This window comes from Hemiscyllium ocellatum, chromosome 1, assembly GCF_020745735.1.
Source record: "Hemiscyllium ocellatum isolate sHemOce1 chromosome 1, sHemOce1.pat.X.cur, whole genome shotgun sequence".
NCBI classification, from domain to species: Eukaryota; Metazoa; Chordata; class Chondrichthyes; order Orectolobiformes; family Hemiscylliidae; genus Hemiscyllium; species Hemiscyllium ocellatum.
Genome location: NC_083401.1, coordinates 26,370,742 through 26,392,727, shown reverse-complemented (window position 1 = coordinate 26,392,727; position 21,986 = coordinate 26,370,742). Strand labels below are relative to the sequence as shown.

Here is a 21,986-nt window from a genome sequence, read left to right as displayed (position 1 = left end):
TGCCTGAAGAGTGATGTGAGCAAATTACATTGTAAATCTCAACAGGGAATTAGATAAATAATTGAAGGTAGGATGTTGCTGGGAATGGAGGGATTGAGTTATAAACATCAGCTGGATAGGCTGGGAGTATAGCAGATTGAGGGGTAACCTTTTGAAGGCTTATAAAATCATGAGGGGCATAGATAAGGTGAATGGTAGTTGTCTTTTCTTTCTGGATGGCAAGTTCAAAACCACTGGACATATTTTTAAGGTGAGAGCAGAAAGTTTTAAAAAGGACATAAGGTGCAATTTTGTTTGCACAGAGTCGTTCATGTGTGGAATGAACTGCCAGAGGAAATGAAGGATGCAGGTACAGTTACAACATTTAAAATACATTTGGCTCAGTACATGAGTAGGAAAGGTTTGAAGGGGTATGGGCCAAATGCAGGCAAGTGAGACTGGTCAGCATGGACAAGTTGGACTGAAGGTCCTTTTTCCATGAAATCTATTAAATAACTTACATAGTTCCAGGGAAAGAGCAGAGGATTAAGACTAATTGGATAGCTCTTCAAGAGCTGGCACAAGATAACTCTGCTGGACAGCCTCCTTCTGTATTGTATCCTGTGATGATGAAAATTCATGCAAAATCATATAATATTGATGTTGAATATTTCTACATCATTAGCTATGAGAAAAAAATATACTTCTGCTTGTTTACTTTCATATAATCTACTGAATATAAAAATGCTCAGTTTAACAGTGGACAGGTGGAAACTGAATAACCTTTAATTAGATCAGTTGGGAGAAGGTACTTTCAGTATTTACCTAGCCTGGCCTCAACTCCCACATCAATAAGGTGCATATTGCACATGCAATGAGACAATTAGATATGTACATGAAACATGGTGTGCTTTATATTTAATGTTATAACTGCTATTTAGAACACTGTGTTTAGACCTTTACTCCTGAGATCATTACTTTTCTCTGTATAGAGTTTTTCCTTATTATTAAAACATGAGAACAGACTACGAAATTCTTCTCTTTCAGTCTGCATAGAGTTTCTCTAAAGACAGATCACACTTCTTCTGCTGTCTCCCACAGCCATTTATGTTCTTCAAATGATCATTCTTTAATCCACTATCAGTGACCAAATTATGACAAAGCATCTCACGTTTATGTTTTACATTTATGTAACATTTTGTAAATGAAAGACTAATTTTAAACAAGCAAGCTGGGGAAAAATTCCATATCGATTCCATGCTCACCAAGCGTGACCTTTGCCTTTTTCTGCAATTGCCACAGCTCTTCCACCAAAGTTCGAGTAGTTGTCAGGAGCCCCCATTGGAACTCAACTTGTGCAAATGCATTGATGACATGGGACCTTGATGGCAGAGCCAAATGGGTGTTCCAACCTCTCACTGTGTTAGGAACAGTTACCCAACATTGAGTAATTGGACAGTTAGTGGTCAAAGAACATAGAACATAGAACAATACAGCGCAGAAAAGGTCCTCGATGTTGCGCCGACCTGTGAACTATTCTCAGCTCATCCCCTACACTATCCCATCGTCATCCATGTGTTTATCTAAGGACTTTTTAAATCTCCCTAATGTGGCTGTGTTAACTACATTGTCAGGTAGGGCATTCTACGCCCTTACCATTCTCTGAGTGAAGAACCTGTCTCTGACATCTGTCTTAAATCTATCAACCCTCAATTTGTAGTTATGCCCCCTCATACAAGCTGACGTCATCATCCTAGGAAAAAGACTTTCACTGTCTACCCTCTGATCATCTGATCCTCTAATCATCTTGCATGTCACTATCAAATCCCCTCTTAGCCTTCTTCTTTCCAATGAGAACAGACCCAAATATCTCAGCCTTTCCTCATAAGAGCTTCCCTCCAGACCAGGCAACATCTTGCTCAATCTCCTTTGCACATTTTCCAATGCTTCCACATCCTTCCTGTAATGTGGCGACCACAATTGTACACAGAATTCCAAGTGTGGCCACACTAGCGTTTTGTATAGTTGCAGCATGACATTGCGGCTCCGGAACTCAATTCCTCTAATAATGAAACCTAACACACCGTATGCCTTTTTAACAGCACTATCAACCTGGGTGGACTCCAATATCCCTCTGCACATCCACACTACCAAGAATCTTTCCATTGACCCAGTTCTCTGCCTTCCTGTTAGTCTTCCAAAGTGCATCACCTCACATTTAGCTGCATTAAACTCAATTTGCCACCTCGCAGCCTAATTCTGCAGTTTACCCAAGTCCTCCTGCAACCTGTAACATTCTTCCAAACTGTCCACTACTCCACCGACTTTAGTGTCATCTGCAAACCTATCAACTCATTCACCTATGCCTGCATTTAAGTAATTTATAAAAATGACAAACAGCAGTGGCACACCACTAGTAACCGGACTCCATGCTGCCTTCTTTCAGAAATCCAGTTTCTAATCCAAACTGCTAAAACACCCTCAATTCCATGCCTCTGCATTTTCTCCAACAGCCCACCATGTGGAACTTTATCAAAGGCTTTACTGAAATCCATGTACACCACGTCAACTGCCCTACCCTCATCTACATGCTTGGTCACCTTCTCAAAAAACTCAGTGAAGTTTGTGAGACATGACTTGCTCTTGAGGAAACCACGTTGATTATCTGAAATCAAATTGTTGCTTGCTAGATGGTTATAAATCTTATCTCTTATAATCCTTTCCAAAACCTTTCCTACAACAGAAGTAAGGTTCACTGGTCTATAATTAGCTGGGTCACTTCTCCTGCTCTTCTTGAACAAGGGCACAACATTTGCAATCCTCCAGTCCTCTGGCACAAAACCTGTAGACAATGACGACTCAAATATCAAAGTCAAAGGCTGTGCTATCTCCTCCCTAGCTTCCCAGAGAATCCTCGGATAAATCCCATCCTGCCCAGGGGACTTGTCTACTTTCACTCCTTCCAGAATTGAAAACACCTATGCGTAACTAATCTTGATCCCTTCTAGTCTAATATCTTGTATCTCATTCTTCTCCTATACAATATTCTCCTTTTCCTGAGTATAACTGCTGAGAAACATTCATTTAGCACCTCTCCGATCTCCACAGGGTCTACACTTAACTTCCCACTTCTGTCTTTGACTGGACCAATTCCCACCCTAGTCATCCTTTTATTCCTCACATACCTATAGAAAACTTCAGGGTTCTCCTTTGTTCTGCCTGCTAAAAACTGGTCATTCCTCTCTTTGCTCTTCTTAACTCTCTTTTTAAATCCTTCCTGGCTAACCTGTAACACTCCATTGCCTCATCTGAACCATCTTGTCTCACCAACACATCAGCCTCCTTCTTCCACTTAACAAGAGATGCATTCGGCATCTAGTTAAGAATGACAGTCATGTTCTTAAAACTGGCAGGCAAGTATGAGACCCACCAGACGCAGGAGATGGATTCTACTCTTGCCAGTGAAAGAGAGTGAGAGAAAAAGAAAGAGATACAGAGAGAGGTCACTACCATCTCGAGATGGCTTCTCAGCAGTGTAAGATGTTTGAAATAGATAATAACCACATATTCTGGATCACCATTGTGGAGGGGAAATGTCTCCGGATAAGATGACCTGCAGCTGTAGCTTTGAACCAGTAGACAGCCACAATTATGAGTCAGTCTGGACTTCTGAACTTACTATTTACATCTGGGAGGCCACCTCCATGCGTCTGATGCCAGACGAAACATGCAGGCAAATTGAAAGTTTTCAGCTGGCCTCTGATTTAATTTACATTTTTATTTCTTGGATAAACTTCCTTTCTCTTGGAGAAAGGTAGCCATTTTAAATCAATTTCTTCAAAATTGCTCTGGAAAATGGCAAGATAGTGCCTGCAAACTGGTGTGCTGATCGACTGCACAAAAGTACATGCCCACCACAATTCATGCACCCATTGACCCCTGAGAATCATTCCCTTGACTTTGTAAGGAGGTAATCCATTGTACAGTATGGAACATTGACATTGACATAACCATACAAAAGTGATAAGCAAAGTATAGCAGACGAACACACAATAATTCACAGGTAGTCTTTTGTTGTTGTGTACAATTGATAATGTTTTGTAAGCTGAAGCAATTCCAAGTCGATTCACCAGGTTTACATCACATCTGTATGTTTGACAGTAAAGAAAAACAGTGCTGACAAAATTAAATGTCACATTCTTCAGACAAGCTTCTAAATAAAATGTGTTATCTTCTTTCAGACTGGAAGGAAAGAGAAAGGTGACCCACTCAATGCTGCCATTGAAAAAATGACAAAGAAAACAAGGGATCTGCGACGACAGGTATGCTCTCTGCAATTGTCAACCTTCGGTGTGGAACGTATGGTGATAGTTGAATGAATGTATTTTGGAGACTTGACATTTTTGTAAAATTGGTCCAAGTATTAATTAATTTCAAATATCATTCTCAAGGGTAGGGTCAACCTCCTCCATTTCCTGCTTGAGAGATAGATTGCAGTCTTTACTGCAGCACCACATATCTCTGTAGGGCCAGGAAAAATCTTTAAATTATTCTTGCACTATCTTTGTATTCTAAAGTGATTCAGCACTTAAACCACTTGGGTTATGGACAGAGCAGGGAAACTGTCATTTAACCTCGGTGACCTGCTGACAGACAAACAGGATTAATGTCTCCATTGCTGCACACACTCTCTGATTTTTTGCAGTAATTGGCAAAGAGTCATATAGTCTCACACACAGAGGTCATAAGGCTGAAGAGCATGAGAATTGAAAAGTCGCAACGATTTGGGCAATTGCACATTGTTTGATACAATGATGGAAGCTTTGCCCTGGAAATACTTAAGAAAGGCAGGAAAGCTAGGATTATTTGCTCATCAGTGCTAAAATGTGTGGAGACTAAGGCTGGAGAGGAAGCCGAAAAGGAGAAGTACCATCTTCCATCTGGACAGGCATGATGCAAAAGATGACAGTTTCCAGTTCAGCTGCCTAATTAGTTACAGTTACATTACTCTGGGATGTTTCGTAATGCTGCAATATCTGTTACTTTATTCAAAAGATTTTCTTTAACTGATGAGTTCCAATCGCAAACAATATTTGTAATGCAAACAGAAAATATTACATGAATTCTGGAATGTTATAATTATCTTTTTTAAAATTGCATATTATAATATATATTACATGGCTAAAGCATTAAATCAAATTGTAGGCCCTTATATTTGTAAAACAGTGTTCTATTTTGGGAACATTAGCTCTGGATCTTGTACTTATTGGCACCTTTCATCCCCCTTGACCAATCACCTCCTTAAATAGTCCCACTTTGACCTCAAATAATATGTGAGAAGCTAATGGTTCTATCACTAATGTCGAGGCTATCTGAGGCTTTAGTTGCTTGATTCCTGCTACATCTTGCCAAGCAAACCAAACATTCCTTAATGCCTGTGCTGGTCTAGTATTCTGCTCATCTTCACACGTTTTAGCCTTTTTTTCTATTTGCCCCAAACTCCAAGCTCATATGAGATCTGACTTCTGCTGCCTTAATCCTATTCCTACTGAATCCTCAATTTCAGCTTTGTTTCCTTATTGCATGTTAGATGGGACTGTGAATGTATTTTTTTCGACCTTCCAAAACTTACCTCTCCAGGATCTTTAGAATATGGTGGATCTCTCAGGTCCATGCCCATGTATCTCACAACAGTTTGTTTGACTTTTCCAATGAAGTCCCTCATCCTCTCTTGAGTTAAATGTTGAGAGGTATTCCTGGAGTTATAGAGTCATAGAGATGTACATCATGGAAACAGACCCTTCGGTCCAACCTGTCCATGCTGACCAGATATCCCAAACCAATCGAGTCCCACCTGCCAGTACCCGGCCCATATCCCTCCAAACCCTTCCTATTCATATACCCATCCAAATGCCTCTTAAATATTGCAATTGTACCCATCTCCACCACTTCCTCTGGCAGCTCATTCCATACATTTCTGTGTGAAAAGGTTGCCCCTTAGGTCTCTTTTATTTCTTTCCCCTCTCACCCTAAACCTGTGACCTCTAGTTATGGACTCCCTGACCGCAGGGAAAAGACTTTGTCTATTTATCCTATCCATGGCCCTCATAATTTTGTAACCTCTACAAGGTCACACCTCAGCCTCCAACGCTCCACGGAAAACAGCCCATCCTATAGCTCAAATCCTCCAACCCTGGCAACATCCTTGTAAATCTTTTCTGAACACTTTCAAGTTTACAACGTCTTTCCGATAGGAAGGAGACCAGAATTGCATGCAATATTCCAATAGTGGCCTAACCAATGTCCTGTGCAGCCGCAACATGATCTCCCAACTCCTGTACTCAGTACTCTGACCAATAAAGGAAAGCATACCAAACGCCTTCTTCACTATCCTATCTACCTGCGACTCCACTTTCAAGGAGCTATGAACTTACACTCCAAGGTCTCTTTGTTCAGCTACACTCTCTAGCACCTTACCATTAAGTGTATAAGTCCTGCTAGGATTTGTTTTCCCAAAATGCAGCACCTCACATTTATCTGAATTAAACTCCATCTGCCACGTCTCAGCCCACAGGCCCATCTGGTCAAGATCCTATTGTAATCTGAGGTAGCCTTCGTTGCTGGGAGAAAGTGAGGACTGCAGATGCTGGAGATCAGAGCTGAAAATGTATTCCTGAAGAATGGCTCATGCCCGAAACGTTGACTCTCCTGCTCCTTGGATGCTGCCTGACCTGCTGCGTTTTTCCAGCAACACATTTTCAGCTCGAACCTTCTTTGCTGTCCACTACACCCCCAGTTTTGGTGTCATCTACAAACGTACTAACTGTACCTCTTCTGCTCACAGTCAAATCATTTATGTAATTAACAAAAAATAGTGGTTGTAATGCCCGACATTTGAATGGCATGATATGTAATCATGTGACTTACATTAATATGATTTTACGGCACTTAATATCTGCATAAAGGTTAATTTAGTTTTTGTTGAGAATTTTGGCTTATGTTTTTAGACTAGTCAGTGTATGCTTTGCAAGGAGACCCAAGGGCCACCAGGGCACCCAAGAGCAGGCAAAATGGAAAATCAAAGGTCGTGAAGAGAAGACAGCACAGAACATTTTCACCTTCCCTAACCACCATTTGCATATTTCAGATCCACAATTTCAGCAACCAAACTCACCTCCCATTGATAGCCTTGGGTCAGAATAGGGCTGAAAATGTGTTGCTGGAAAAGTGCAGCAGGTCAGGCAGCATCCAAGGAGCAGGAGAATCGACATTTTGGGCATAAGCCCTTCTTCAGGAATGAGGAAAGTGTGTCCAGCAGACTAAGATAAAAGGTAGGGAGGAGGGACTTGGGGGAGGGGCGATGGAGATGCGATAGGTGGAAGGAGGTCAAGGTGAGGGTGATAGGCCGGAGTGGGGTGGGGGCGGAGAGGTCAGGAAGAAGATTGCAGGTTAAGAAGGCGGTGCTAAGTTCGAGGGATTTGACTGAGGCAAGGTGGGGGGAGGGGAAATAGGGGCATATCAGGATTAAGAAATCAAGTACGGCTGAAAATGTGTTGCTGGTTAAAGCACAGCAGGTTAGGCAGCATCCAAGAAACAGGAAATTCGACGTTTCGGGCATAAGCCCTTCATCCTGATGAAGGACTTATGCCCGAAACGTCGAATTTCCTGTTCCTTGGATGCTGCCTAACCTGCTGTGCTTTAACCAGCAACACATTTTCAGCTGTGATCTCCAGCACCTGCAGACCTCATTTTTTACCCTAAGAAATCAAGTACTAAGTTTGTTGATGTTAGCTACACACTTTTATGCTTTTGGCAATTCTAGGCAATGATCACAAGAATAGAATGTCCATCGAAAAGCTTACAGATGCCATCATGAATTTATAGGCGAAGTTGGAAGACAGAGAATATTGTGGTTCACTCAAACTCAGAGGCGCTCCCTCTGATTGCAATTTATAATAGCAATGTTACTTTACTGGAAGATAGCTGTACAAGTCCCTATGAACACACCTGTCTGGGAGTCACACTGAGACAGAAATGGAATTGTCAGTAGCTGAGGTTCTGAAGCTGAGGTTCCCCCACTTCTCATCTCATGGCAGTGTGGACAAAAGGAAAGTTCCATCTTTGAGCTCCTAGGTTGCTCGGCAGCAACTCAGTTTACTGGAAACTCCTGGTTATTTGAAGAGGGTTGAGAATCTATTCCTCTCACAGCGAACCATATCTGGCTTCAGATCTGAATTGTGAGGGAGTCACATGGCGTCAGGCTGTAACTCTATTTGCAGTGTTGCAAAATCTTAGGACACCATACGCACTGTTCCCTGCTGTTTCCAGGAGTTTTGGGAGAAAGTTGTGAAGCTGTTCTTCAAGTGACGTGAGATTACTTTCACTCCAACTAGATTACTTCCAACGAATCCTTACAGTAGGATTGTCCTCTTACCGACTTAGTCAGGATTTAATATAGAATTGGTGGTTGGCATGCAGAGTGTAATGACACATCTAGTAAAGAGAAATGAATTTCATATGGGGAGGACCAACTCTGAGAAGATGATAAACCTTGGAAGATTAGCTCCATCTTAAAACAAATATTTGCATATTCAATATAGCCTTGGTAGACAGGGGGTTGACGTAGGAAACCCCACTCTTAAGTCTCTCAGTCTGATAGAATAGACACATGCTTGAGGTAGACGATGATGAATAAGGTTCTTTTACATTTACCCTGTAACCTTTAGTGGGGATGTGTTATGCAGAATTTGTATGTACGTGTGCATGTTACGCTAAATATACTAACTGGAACTTGAGGGCAGGAAGGCCACAATGTTAGAAATGCGTAAACACCATGACCCACAGATTCATTTACCATTTTTACCAATAAATGGGCTGCCAGTCTAAGGTAGTAATTTACCAAACAAGACCACGGCAGTACTTAGCAATATAAGAATGAGATATGGTCTGTTTTAACTTAACTCAATTAAAGTTTTTTTTTAATGCATAGATAGAATGTCAATCTGAGAAAACAATCTCCTGATTGAGATCATTCATTCAGTCTAGTTGTACAGCCAAACCTTGAGCTTTATATCCTTAGCAATATACAAGCAAAAGACCACTTGAGTGCAGACCAATCACATTTAATGATGTGATTATGAAGCTCAAATGCTGGTTGCTGACAAATGACTGCCCTAATGTTAAATAATATGCTTAGCTACTACAAATGTTGAATAGTATTTCTGGTATGTGTTTTAACATTTGATGTAATTTGAAAATCAATTCATTAAGAAGCACTGTAAATGTCTTATTGATTTTTTTTAATATTACCAACCCAAATGGGTCAAAAAGAAATTGAAAATTTATCATCTTGCATCATTGTTGAAATGACAATTTTATTACAGTAAACCGAAGCTTTCATATGAGTTGACAGTTAATCGGAAACTACATGTAGCCTACCTTGGTATATCTGTCTAGTTAAATGCACTTTGTAGAATCATGATTTGGAGATGCCGGTGTTGGACTGGGGTGTATAAAGTTAAAAATCACACAACACCAGGTTATAGTCCAACAGGTTTAATTGGAAGCACACTAACTTTCGGAGTGACGCTCCTTTATCAGATGATTGACGGAGCGTCGCTCCGAAAGCTAGTGTGCTTCTAATTAAACCTGTTGGACTATAACCTGGTGTTGTGTGATTTTTAACTTTGTAGAATCATGTAGGGATTCTATGATTCTCGAGTAAAAAATGAGGTCTGCAGATGCTGGAGATCACAGCTGCAAATGTGTTGCTGGTCAAAGCACAGCAGGCGAGGCAGCATCTCAGGAATAGAGAATTCGACGTTTCGAGCATAAGCCCTTCATCAGAAATCTCCACAGGTATATTTACCCAGATGCACAGGCATACTATAATTTGCATCAATATCTGGCATGTTATGTATTGGTTGAATATCATTATTATCTGGCAGGAATTTGGATCTTCACAGGCTTTGATTCCTTGAATTTCACTGTTGAGAAACATAAATTTGTACAAGATAAATATATTCCTTGGGCCTAGATTACTTTTCATTTATGTGTTATGTTTTCAAGAGACCTTCCTATTACTATTGGCCTCCTTTAATCATGCCCATTCTTAAATTGTTGGTTTGTGGCTTTTTCTATAAAACACATGCCATGTTGAGGAGAATTCTGAAGTGAGACTTAAGGCACCACATTTCCCAGTGTCTTATCTCGAAAATTTACTGATATACCTGAACAGTTTGTGCTTCCTCTTCCCTAGAACTGATCTTCAGAAGTCACTAATTATGTATCCTTAGTTTACGCAGACCCCCTTTGCAGGGTGACTCAGGCAACTAGCACCCCCAGGCAGGATATCATGTATTCAGTGTAGTTATAAATCAGTTGCTGATTGGATCAATAGGAAACCAAGACAGCCAAGTGCTTTGAATTACTGCACATACCTCTCTTTCCACAATCGTTGTTCAAGATAAAATTATTCAATTTATGATCACAGCAAACTATTGTTTCTCTTAATTAACAAATTGATCAGAATCCATTTCCTGATTTCTGTCAACTTGATTAGGTAGTTCAAAAATATCTTGGAGTATAACAGTGATTCATTAAACTGATCATGATCAAGTATGGGTAAAAAATGAGGTCTGCAGATGCTGGAGATCACAGTTGAAAATGTGTTGCTGGTTAAAGCACAGCAGGTCAGGCAGCATCCAAGGAGTAGGAAATTCGACGTTTCGGGCATAAGCCCTTCCTGATGAAGGGCTTATGCCCGAAATGTCAAATTTCCTACTCCTTGGATGCTGCCTGACCTGCTGTGCTTTAACCAGCAACACATGATCAAGTATGACCTATAAACTGGTAGGGAGCTTTAACAATGATGCAGTGGTTCTGTTCGCCGAGCTGGAAGTTTTGGTTGCAAACGTTTCGTCCCCTGGCTAGAAGACATCATCAGTGCTCTGGAGCCTCCTGCTAAGCGCTTCTTTGATGTTTCTTCCGGCATTTATAGTGGTCTGTCCTTGCCGCTTCCGGGTGTCAGTTTCAGCTGTAGTGGTTTGTATATGGTGTCCAGGTCAATGTGTCTGTTGATGGAGTTTGTGGATGAATGCCAGGCCTCTAGGAATTCCCTGGCTGTTCTCTGTCTGGCTTGCCCTATGATAGTAGTGTTTTCCCAGTCGAGTTCATGTTGCTTGTTGTCTGAGTGTGTGGCTACTAGGGATAGCTGGTCGTGTCGTTTCGTGGCTAGTTGGTGTTCATGTATGCGGATTGTTAGCTGTCTTCCTGTTTGTCCTATATAGTGTTTTGTGCAGTCCTTGCATGGTATTTTATAAACTACATTAGTTTTGCTCATGTTGGGTATTGGCTCCTTTGTTCTAGTAAGTTGTTGTCTGAGCGTGGCTGTTGGTTTGTGTGCCGTTATGAGTCCTAGGGGTCGCAGTAGCCTGGCTGTCAGTTCTGAAATGCTCCTGATGTATGGTAGTGTGGCTAGTCCTTTTGATTGTGGCATGTCCTCGTTTCGTGGTCTATCTCTTAGGCATCTGTTGATAAAGTTGCGCGGGTATCCGTTTTTGGCGAATACCTTGTATAGGTGTTCCTCTTCCTCTTTTCGCAGTTCTGGTGTACTGCAGTGTGTTGTAGCTCTTTTGAATAGTGTCCTGATGCAGCTTCGTTTGTGTGTGTTGGGGTGGTTACTTTCATAGTTTAGGACTTGGTCTGTGTGTGTTGCATTTGATGATGCATTTGAGAATTTGTCTAGACAGGGCACTGACCTACGTTTATTTCATCAGCACATTGTCTAATATCTTTATGAATTCCAATTTATAACCAGATCAGCATAATTTGCAGGGTTAAGCAATAAGACAGCTGGAGGTAGTTGCATTAGAGAGGGGGCATTGGACATGCACCAGGATGTATGTGGGTTTGCGTAATTCAGCTATGAAGACAGATTAGCTGGGATTGTTTTGTTTGGAGTGGAGAAGGCTAAGATGAGGAGGATCTGATTGAGGTATGCAATGACAGGGATTGACAGGTCTCAGAGGCATTAACAGGGTAGAAAGGGAGAACCTTTTCCCATTAGTAGAGGAATAACCAGGTAAGGAGGTTTTGTAGGGAATTTGAGGGAACTTATTTACACCCAGTAGTTGTGGGTATTCAGAGCACATTGCCTAAAAGAGTGATTGAGCAGAAACCCTCAAGACATTTATAAACTATTTAAATGAACATTTGAAACACCATAGCATTCATTGTTACGGGACAAGTGCTGGAACCAGAAGGACGCTTGATGAATGGCCTCTTTCCATTGCTGTAAAAACTCTATGATTCTTTGACAGAATCAGGGATTTGAGAAATTAGAAGGGAAATTTCAACAAGAATGTAGGGGAAAAGCTATAAATAGGAGAAGTAGATTCTAATTATAATGGTGATTTTTGTTTAGGATAGCTGCCTCCTTGACTGCAAAGTCCCTCAGCAAAAATCCAGCTGCCCAGGAGGGGTAACACATTAGTGCAGCCTTAACTAGTTCAGATTGAACCCTTCAGCCTTCAGATAAGAAGTCTCTGATTGATCAGCAGTTGTGTCATCCAGCAAAGCCACGATCACATCCTTCAAAATGAGAAGCCCTGTCCTCTATGGACCGTCTTGAGGACCCCAGCAGGCTGACTGCAGAGGGGACACAGAGTCAGGTTTTAGAGGCCTCGGTGGGAGAGATAAAGTGGGTGGAGGGAGGGTGTGGAGGTTATGACCTCGGAGGTGCTGTCCATCATAGCCTCAGGTAACTCCCTCCCCATCCCTATCAAAAGAGATGGACCAGCAGAACATGCAGTCAAAGTTGCCAGGCTGCTCATTCAGCTCCTTTGACAACTTAACTCCAAAACTGGATAAAAACTTTAGGTAGAAGAGGGTTCAAATCCTTAGGAAGCAGTTAATGGTCCACTTGAAGGACTAAACATGCTGGAAAACTGGCAAGCTGCCTGATACCTTACGCAACTCGTATTTATGGGGCAGGTTGTAGTTACCTAAATTGACCCTCTGCTTTATTTTACAATGCCTTCAGTTATATAAGGGGAGGGAGGGGATTATATACACCTTCTGGAGTTAATCGACCTAATAAAGAAGCCACTCGGCTTGTCAAATCCATGCTGGCTCTCTATATGGATCAATTCAATTCCACTGTCCTGTTCTGTTCATATAGCTGACATGTTAATTATTTTTTGAGGTATCCACTCAATTTCCTTTTTCAATCAGTCATCATTTCCACTTCTCTTGCTTTCACAACAAATTCAGCTCATTGGCGCTTCCAACATAGAAAACAAAATGTTCTTTTTCACAGCTTCCTTAAATCTTTGGCTATATTAACTAAATCTATTGTAATATCCTAAAACTCAATCATTTCTTCTCTGAACTTCCTTTAGTCCAAGGAGAATAATCCCTGCCTCTTTAACCTGAAAATCCAAATTCACACCTATCATTGATTCACCCCTTGCTTAACAAAAATCTATCAACCTCTGCCTTAAAAGTGACTGTGTTTGCACCACCTTTCTGGATGGGAATTCCACATTCTGCGAGAAAATTATCATTAGATTAGATTACTTACAGTGTGGAAACAAGCCCTTCAGCCCAACATGTCCACACTGACCCTCCATACAGCAACCCACCCAGACCCATTTCCCTACATTTACCACTTCACCTAATGCTTTGGGCAACTTAGTATGGCAATTCACCTGACCTGTACATCTTTGGACTGTAAGAGAAAACCCACACAGACACAGGGAGAACATGCAAACTCCACACAGACAGTTGCCCAAGGTGGGAATTGAACCTGGGTCTCTCATGCTGTGAGACAGCAGTGCTAACCACTGTGCCATTGTGTCACCCTAATGAAGCATTGAAAGCTGAGGGATGACCTCTTAGAGGTTTATAAAATCATGAGGGGTATAGATAAGATGAATAGCTAAGATATTTTTCCAAAGGTAGGGCAACCCCAAAACTAGAGGGCATACGTTTAAGGTGAGAGGTGAAAGATTTAAAAGGGGAAACTTTTTAACACAGAGTGATGCAGATATGGAATGACCTGCCAGAGGAGGTAGTACAGTCAGGAATAGTTACAACATTTGAAAGACATTTGGACAGGTACATGAATAAGACAGGTTTCGAGGCATATGGATCAAATGCAGGCAAATGGGACGAGTTAAGTTTGGAATACCTGGTTGGCATGAACAAGTTGGACTGAAGGGTTTGTTTCTGTGTGGTATAATACTGTGGCTCTATCTACAATATTTTTCTTTAAGGGATAATTTGTCAAGCGCTTTATTAAATACTATATAGACCTTAGTTTTTACAGTACCTATTGTGAATGTCTTGGATGAGGGAAAGTGAATATATTATCATGAGGTTTGTAGATGACACAAAAATAGGTGGGAAGGCAAGTAATGAGGATGACACAGATTTTACAGAGGGATGTTGGTAGGTTAAGCGAGTGGGCAAAACCTGGGCATGTGAAATGTAACGTGGGAAACTGTGAGGTTATGCACTGTGGCAGGAAGAATAGAGGAGCTGAATATTATTATTTAAATACAGAAAGACTGCAGGTATTTGCTACACAGAGGGACTTGGGAGTTCTCATGCATCATTCACAAACACTAACACCTAATTTTATTGGGTAATAGGGAAGACAAATTTCAAAAGAAGTTGAATATAAAACCAGGGACGTATTGCTGGAACGAAACAAGGCATGAGACAAATCACAGATAAAATATCTTGCTTGCACAGTTGTGGTGCCCTTATTTAAGGAAATAAATACTAGCAAGAGATATGGTGGGTGGCACGGTGGCACTGTGGTTAGCACTGCTGCCTCACAGCGTCTGAGACCCAGGTTCAATTCCCGACTCAGGTGACAGACTGTGTGGAGTTTGTACGTTCTCTGCGTGGGTTTCCTCTGGGTGCTCCGGTTTCCTCCCACAGTCCAAAGATGTGCGGGTCAGGTGAATTGGCCATGCTAAATTGCTGTAGTGTTAGGTAAGGGGTAAATGTCGAGGTATGGGTGGGTTGTGTTTCGGTGGGTTGGTGTGGACTTGTTGGGTGAAGGGCCTGTTTCCATGCTGTAAGTAATCTAATATAGTCAAGAGAGGGTTCACCAGGTTAATCCCAGGTATGAAGGGATATTTGAGTAGGTTGGATCTATGCTCAATGGAGTTTAGAAGAATTAGAGCTGACATTATCGCAGCAAATAATATTCTTAATGGATTTGACAGGGTAGATGTGGAGAGGTTGTTCCCCTTTGTAGGAGAGCCTAGGGCCAGAGAGCATTATCGTAGAGTCAGTATCGTTGACCATAAGAAAGAATTTCTCCTCTCAGAATATGGTGAATTTATGGAATGCTATGCTGTGGATAGCTGTTGAGACTCAGCCAATAAGTATATTCAAGGCTGAGATAGACTGTTTTTTAATCAGTAAGGGATCAAGGGTTATGGGGTAAATGCAGGGAAGTGGAGTTAAGGATGATCAGATCAACCGTGATCTAATTGAATGACAGATCAGACACAATGGGCCAGATAGCCTACTTCTGTCCTTGTGTCTTACAGACTTCTGGGATTTTTGTTCCTTCATTAAAAGAATTAATCAGAGCAGTCAATGGCACCTGTACCTTTCTAAATCCATAATGACTTTGCAAAATTAAGTCCAGTTTAAAATTTTCCTGATTATTATTTCTTTAATTGTACCCATCACTGATGTTAAACTGCCCAGTCTGTAGTTACTAGGGCTAGCTTTACACACATTCCTGAATAAGGATATTATGTTCATCACTGCTAAATTCCCTAACTATTCCTCCAAACCTAGGAAAAATCCAAATTTTATGGCAAGCCCTTCAAATGTCTCCACCTTTATCTCCTTTAGTATCCTGGGATCCAACCATCCAGGTGACTTATCCAGTATAAACATAGCCAGACTTCCTTTTACATCATGCTTAGATGATTAAGTTTCATAGTTTTTTAGTGTAACAATTTAAAGTTTAGTGTATAGTTCTTCACAGATTATTAGTTCTTGGAATTTTAAATTCTGAGGTGAGGGAAAATGGATTTTAGTTTTCAGTTCTTTGAAAGTCTGAGTTAGAGTCAAAGAGTCTAACTCAGTTGGGCCAAAGTCCTGTTGAATGTAATCCCAAACTAAACTAGTCCCACCTGCCTATTGCTTGCCCATATGTCTCCAAGTCTTTTACCAAGATATGAAGTTATTTTGTGTTCCAAACAGCATTTTGGAACAAGGCATCATGTCATTTAAGCTAAGTGACCAGTAAGCCAACTGGGGTGATAATTGTTATGGTGTTTCTTGACTTTAGAACATAGAACATAGAACATAGAAAAATACAGCGCAGTACAGGCCCTTCGGTCCTCGATGTTGTGCCGATCCAAGCCCACCTAACCTACACTAGCCCACTTTCCTCCATATACCTATCCAATGCCCATTTAAATGCCCATAAAGAGGGAGAGTCCACCACTGATACTGGCAGGGCATTCCATGAACTCATGACTTGCTGAGTAAAGAATCTACCCCTAACATCTGTCCTATACCTACCACCCCTTAATTTAAAGCTATGCCCCCTCGTAATATCTGACTCCATACGTGGAAAAAGGTTCTCATGGCCAACCCTATCTAAACCCCTAATCATCTTGTACACGTCTATCAAGTCACCCCTAAACCTTCTTTTCTCCAATGAAAACAGCCCCGAGTGCCTCAGCCTTTCCTCATACGATCTTCCTACCATACCAGGCAACATCCTGGTAAACCTCCTCTGCACCCGTTCCAGTGCCTCCACATCCTTCCAATAGTATGGCGACCAAAACTGCACACAATACTCCAGAAGCGGCCGCACCAGAGTCTTATACAACTGCAACAATAGTCTTACAACCAACAGAGGGGGAAAGATGGGGCAAGGGGGAGTATGAGCAAGAGGAAGAGAGAGAGAGACAGATAGAGAGAGAGAGAGAGAGAGAGAGGGGTTCATTCAGAGAGATAACATTGATAACAGCAGAAATGCTTTTATCAGGAGTCATTGAGTGGTCTGGATTGGGAGGATATGTTGAGTGCCTTCAAAGGCATTGGAAAAACAGTTCCATACATAAAACTGTGGTGGTCTCAGAGAGGAAGACATCCTACAAGGTTTTTGACGACAAGTGTTTCAGGAAACCTATGTTAAGTGAAATGTGAGTTGAGTTAGCAGTTTGTTTTAAGTGTCTGAGGGTGAGACATTAATCAATGAAAATAATATTGAAATTTGCTGAAAGGAAACCAGTTACAGTCATGCCAATTGAGCAAGAAGCTTTAGCGTGGAGAAAGAGTGACTCTTCACTGAGATTTGAGTATCTATAATTGATCCCATTTTCTACCCCTTCCCCAGTAGTCCTGCGTTTTTTTCTTCACTCCATGTGCTTACTTAATTCTAATTCAAAAGCAGAACCACATTTAGTATATTCCAGCTCCCCACATTTCATATATAAAATTTATGCTGCTCAGTTCTGTGTTTTCAACTGCCTTTTGTTTTAAATTTTAGTCTGAAGTTAGTTTTCAATGATAACTGCATATTCATATATTCATGCCAGTATATCTGAACAGATCAGAGTTGATACCCAGGGACTCCTCAATTTCAGGAAAAGATCCTAATTAAGGAACACAGCCCTCTAATTGACATTAGCCAGGGTCCAACTGGTCGCTTTTTTTCAGGGGCTGCCAACAATTGATAACAAGCCCAGCGGTTCAAGAGGGTATTTCAGGTGTCACTGGGCATGGAGGACAACCAAGACGGTGAACCATCTGGCACAGAAAACGAACACAATCAGGTTCAATTTGTGTACCACTACTTGAAAAACACTGCATTAAAAAGAATATTTGTAGATATTAAAAACCTTGAATGAAAACATAAAGCACAGCAAAAACACAGACTGGTAAAGTATCTGAAAGTGAGATCATTGGGATCATTCAATAGAACATTTTTTACTGCCATTAAGCATCTTGTTTACCTTTGCAAGCTGAGTCATGTTGACATGATGGTCATTTCCCACAGACAAGAGCTAATTAATGGCAATTACTCACTTTGAAAGAGAGGTTCTTCACTTAGAAACAAAAGCTCAGTAAATTAGTATATTTGCAGTGCATTTACTGCAGCTATTCTGCGCTTTATTATCTTTACAATGTGTTCCATAGCAAATAGCCGTAACTTCTAAGCAGCTTCAATTAGCAGAGATCATAATATAATAAGAATAGTCAGGCACTTACTGAACTGAATGATAAGGAATTCAGATTACCTGTGTGATGCAATAACTTGATTAATGAAGCATCTGAGAGTGTATTTCTGTTGTAATTACTAGATAAAAACTATATTGTTTATTGTGTATTCTGTCACACTTTCAGAGCTAAGGAGCTCTTTCGATGTTCAAATGCACAAATTGCATATGAACACAGAGCAGGAGTAGGCCATTCAGCCCTATTGATGCTGCTCCACCATTCAGTAACATTATGGCTGCTCTAACTATAACCTCAAGTCTGCATTTCCATCTGCTCTGAGAACCTTTAAATTCCTTTGGGGGCGGCACGGTGGCACAGTGTTAGCACTGCTGCCTCACAGCGCCTGAGACCCGGGTTCAATTCCCGACTAGGGCAACTGACTGTGTGGAGTTTGCACATTCTCCCCGTGTCTGCGTGGGTTTCCTCCGGGTGCTCCAATTTCCTCCCACAGTCCAAAGATGTGCGGGTCAGGTGAATTGGCCATGCTAAACTGCCCGTAGTGTTAGGTTAGGGGTATGGATGAGTTGCGCTTCGGCGGGTTGGTGTGGGGCGGGTTGGTGTGGGCCGAAGGGCCTGTTTCCACACTGTAAGTAATCTAATCTAATCCTTGCCAATCCTATAAATCCATTGAGCTCAGCTTTAAAAGTATTCAAGGACTCTGCTTCCATCACTCTCTGAGAGATCTTATTTTTCATCTCATCTCTGTTCCATTCGCAGCTCCTCCCCTGTCAACATCCTCTCATAATTTCATAGACATCTATCAGGTTGCCCCTCTGACGCTCTAACGAAAACAATTGAAGTTTGTTCAACTTCTCCACATTGCTAATATGGTCCAAACCAAGCAACATACTGGAAAATCCTTTTTTGCACCCTGTCCAACAGCTGCACATTCTTCTGCAGTGTGGTAACTACAATTGCATGCATTATTACAGATATGGCATACAAAAGCATATCACCTCTCACTTATGCAGACTTTGCCTATTTATCCTATCCATGCCCCTCATAATTTTATAAACCTCTATAAGGTCACCCCTCAGCTTCTAACGGTCCAGGGAAAACAGCCCCAGCCTGTTCAGCCTCTCCCTATAGCTCAAATCCTCCAACCCTGGCAACATCTTTGTAAATCTTTTCTGAACCCTTTCAAGTTTCACAACATCTTTCCGATAGGAAGGAGACCAGAATTGTATGCAATATTCCAACAGTGACCTAACCAATGTACTGTCCAGCTGCAACATGACCTCCCAACTTCTGTACTCAATACTCTGATCGATAATGTGATAATAATAATAATAATAATAAGGTGATTGATAAGGGTAAGGCAGTGGATGTTGTTTACATGGACTTTCCTATCATCTTAGTCATTTCCTCAAAACATTTCTCTGGTAGTTTTGATTTTCCTGAGTTTCTCTCTTCTTCCCAATTCATCATTAATGACTACATCTGGGGAATGTTACATATATTCTCTATAGAATAAACTTAAGTTCTACTAGATTCTTCTGACTGCTAAATTTTAAGGAAATATGACAATGTTGTCTTACAAGTGACTAGACTGCAACCTTGTTCTACTGCAATCAATACAACCACAAATAATGTGGCATTTCTCTGCTTGAGCCAGATTTTGGGAAGTCAGGAAGCACTGTAAAATTTTAAAATTGCTAAGTAAAAAGACCCAGAGCTCCACCCCATTTCTGACATATGTTTACGAGTAAAGAGAAAGGAGTGGCGTAATTACCCTATTTGGGAAATTTAAACTCATAAGGAGCGTTTGACCTTAGTGCTGAGCCTGAACCAACCCCTTATTTGATTGTTCGAAGGACATTAACCCACAGTGTGAGAGTTGTGAATTGATGGAATAGACATAAAAGACCTAAGATTGTTAGAAGGCTTTTATTATTCTGTCTACACAACATCTGTGATTTGCCCATTGGGTGTATTGGATGAGAGGGCATGGAGGTGACATCAAAGGGGCACAGTGGGGAGTGGAGATTTTGGGTGTGGAGTAATGAGCGTTAGAAGGTCTTAGAGCTTCTAAAACAACTGTGACAAAGTCCTGCAGACCTGAAAGGGATTATTTCAATATAATAAGCAAATATCTGCTCTCTGGCCAGCCAGTGTTATATTTCAAGGATGAGCGAATCTCACTCTATCCTGCCCATTCCTCTTCAGAATGAAAATTGGTTTTGAATAACCCTTTAAACTGAGGCAGATCTGCTAAGTTAAGAAATTTACCATCTTGAACTAGTCTCCTCAGTAAAGAAAATCTGTATCCTTTTGTTTGGAAAGTGCATTATAACTGCCTGATGAGTTGTGTTAGAGACAGTTTATGGACAATAAATGCTGGCTGACAGTAACATTCATGCCCCATGAATGGATACAGAAAGCATCCACTACCAAACCAATTACAATTTCCTACAAGTGACCCAATAACTGCATTAATGCATTATCCAACAAAAAACAGACACATGCTCAAGTGTGAACTTGGGTACTTGTCTGCAGTTCCTGATCCCAGAAAATCACCAGATAGTATCAGTATCACAGCTGTGAGGCCTGTTGATGGTCCTGAGACAATTTGGGACAAACATTTTCCTTTAAGAATAATATGTAACTACAAGATTCAAGTGAGTTTTCTTTTGTGAAATGTACATTTGCAATGAATTTGACAGCATGCCATGACTACTTTGTACTTTATATAGTACCAACTTTGATGGCACAAAAGTTTGAGTGTTCAAACTGCTAACTGTGCTTTGAATTGTCCATTGAGTGAAGTGGTGTGTTTTGACTGAAACGTAAATCATTGTTTGAGTAAGCTGATCTAATGGAAAGAGTTTCAGCAAGTAAATGAACTTGATCTATGAAAAAGTATTTTATAGATTATTAGCTTAGGACTTAATCTGATAGCAGTGTCAAAACATAGAATGTAGGAGCAAGGGTAGGCTATTCAGCCCTTCGAATTTGCTCCACCATTCAATATGATCATGCTGATCCTCCAGCTCAGTACCCTGTTGCCACTTTATTTCCATATCCATTAATCCCTTTAGTCCTAAGAGCTATTTTGATCTTATTCTGGTCTAGTGACTTTCAAAACCACAATAATGTGGTTGACCTTTAACTGATCTCTGGACGATTCGGGATGGTCAATAAATTCTGGCTTTGCCAGCAATGTTCGCTGGTGGACTTACCAATGACTTGTGTAGTCACAACAAGACATCCTCCTCTTGTTCTCACATTCTCTCACTTTAAAAACGGCCATCATAACATTTGCCTTCTCCACCGCTTGCTGCACCTACATATTGGTGACCTACATATTACAGACTGGTGCACAAGGACACTGAGGGTCTCTTTACATGATTCTCTTTCCCAATTTATCGCCATTCAGATAATAATCTGCTTTCCTGTTTTTAACCAGGATAACCTCACATTTATCCTCATTATACTGCATCTGCTACATTTTTGCCCACTTACTTAACTTGTCCAAATCACACTAAAGCTTCTCTACATCCTCCTCAGCATAACATCCCACACACCTTTGTGTCATCTGCAAACGTGGAGATCTGACACATAGTTTCCTTATATAAATCATTAATATCTTATGAATAGCTGGGATTCAAGCACTAATGTTACCCCATTAATCACTGCTTTCTACTCAGAAAAAGACCTGGTTATTCCTACTCTTTGGTTCCTGTCTACCAACTAATTTTCAGTCCATTTCAGAACATTACCTCTGGTCCCATATGCTTTAA

General features: G+C 41.0%; 1 protein-coding gene across 1 annotated transcript in view; it reads left to right on the top strand.

Moving 5' to 3' along the window:
• The window catches only part of ctnna2 (catenin (cadherin-associated protein), alpha 2), a 1,237,032-nt gene that overhangs the window by 636,319 nt on the left and 578,727 nt on the right, over nucleotides 1-21,986 (top strand). Inside the window, exon 8 of the mRNA XM_060828354.1 lies at nucleotides 4,221-4,301. Within this exon, the coding sequence (XP_060684337.1) occupies nucleotides 4,221-4,301 (81 nt within the window). The remainder of the gene's footprint in view (nucleotides 1-4,220; nucleotides 4,302-21,986) is intronic.